The sequence below is a fragment of the Austrofundulus limnaeus genome, unplaced genomic scaffold (assembly GCF_001266775.1).
Source record: "Austrofundulus limnaeus strain Quisiro unplaced genomic scaffold, Austrofundulus_limnaeus-1.0 Scaffold547, whole genome shotgun sequence".
Taxonomy (NCBI): Eukaryota; Metazoa; Chordata; class Actinopteri; order Cyprinodontiformes; family Rivulidae; genus Austrofundulus; species Austrofundulus limnaeus.
In genome coordinates, this window is record NW_013952949.1 from 261,316 (window position 1) to 262,894 (window position 1,579).

The 1,579-nt window shown below is 39.2% G+C and overlaps 1 protein-coding gene across 1 annotated transcript in view; it reads right to left on the reverse strand.

Annotated features, from left to right (window-relative positions):
- Positions 1–1,330: 1,330 nt before the first annotated feature.
- Positions 1,331–1,579, reverse strand: part of cd99l2 (CD99 molecule-like 2) — a gene marked incomplete at its 3' end in the record, with an annotated part of 27,608 nt that continues 27,359 nt past the window's right edge. Inside the window, 1 exon segment of the mRNA XM_014026353.1 lies at positions 1,331–1,450. Within this exon segment, the coding sequence (XP_013881807.1) occupies positions 1,331–1,450 (120 nt within the window).

The window sequence follows — 1,579 nt, forward strand, 5'->3', positions numbered from 1 at the left end:
CAGATATGACTGTATTTGTAACAAACACAGTGTGATAACTTGTCAAAACAAATGCACTTTTAATATTTTTTAAAATCATTTATTTACCTTTTCTTTCTTTTTTCTTTTCTTCTTTTTTAAATATGGACCAGTGTTCTGTGTCTTCGATAAAGTTTTAATTGATTTAAACAGGATTTATGTGAAATTATATTTGTTGGTGAGGTGTTTACTTAGTAAATACTGTATGTGAACAAAACATATGTGGAACTTATATTTATACGTCCTGTCCTCCATGTCGACCAGTATTTGGTGCTGCACCTGCTGCTAATGTCTGTACTGGATGCTGACTCACTGTGGAGGGCTTAATAAGCCACTCGCCCTCATACCTAATTGGTTTCAGATGGGACATACGGTAATATGGCCAACCCTCTGCAGGAACGCACAAACGGAGTGAGGAGTGAGTAGGGCGAGTGTGTGTCTGTGATAGTGAGCGCTTAACCTCTGCATAGATAATCCATCCCACCTCACAACTGTGCCATATCAAGATGCTAATTAGACAGCACAATTATTGCACAGGTGTGCCTTAAGATGCCCACAATAAAAAGACCTGCCTCGCTTTACTGCTAATGTGGCATAAGCCCAGAATGTGCAAATATCTACAAGGGAAAAAAAGAAAAGACAAAGGAGGGAAAACGTGACACAGATAGAGGTGCAGTAAAAGAAAAAAGTCAAGAAATAGTTTCTGTGTTGCAGAAACAGAATAACTTCAGCTGATCACACTTTGCTGATCAATAAACAGCTTTTGTACATTTTAACATCAGTCTGAGCTGTGATGGAAAAAAATACCATCCAATAATAGCATGATACAGATAACTGTAAAAAATACAGTGATATCAAGTTTTGGTCATACTGCCCAGCACTACTTTGTGGAGACTCCCTCACAAAAGATCTTCAATGAGCACAGCCCAGATACTGGTTTGAGTAACACCCAGGTGCTTCAGCTGACAGCCTGAAAGATACACTCCTGCACCAAAGCTGCAAATGGAAGGTCTAGGTTCTTCCTGGATATTTATTCAGTCTTTTCCCAATCTYTGCCAAACTTTAGATCTAACATCCTTCATAAAACAATTCTATTTCCTGTGTACTGTGTTTAATGCAGGGTGTAGGGAACAGAGAAAATGACATCATTTTAAATTGGTCTGTGCAGAACTATCTTATCTTTATCATGTTACGCACTGGTGCTGAAATGTGCTGTACACATAAACTTGCCTTTCCTTTCCTTGCACAGTTACCAAAGCATCAGTCCTGATTAAACCTTATAACTCGTGACTTGAGGTTATTAAAGCCTTACGTTGAATACTGAAGCATAACTTCTTCTTCTGGTAAGTTATGTAGCTGCTGATGGCACTAACCAGTGCCAAGCCAACTGCACTAATTATTCCTGCAATGGTGAGCACCTCTGTAGGGGTACCTGGAAACACAAAACAGATTTATAAACAAATAAAACTACACACACCGGCCACTTTATTAGGTACACCTGTCCAACTGCTCGTTAACACTTAATTTCTAATCAGCCAATCACATGGCGGCAACTCAGTGC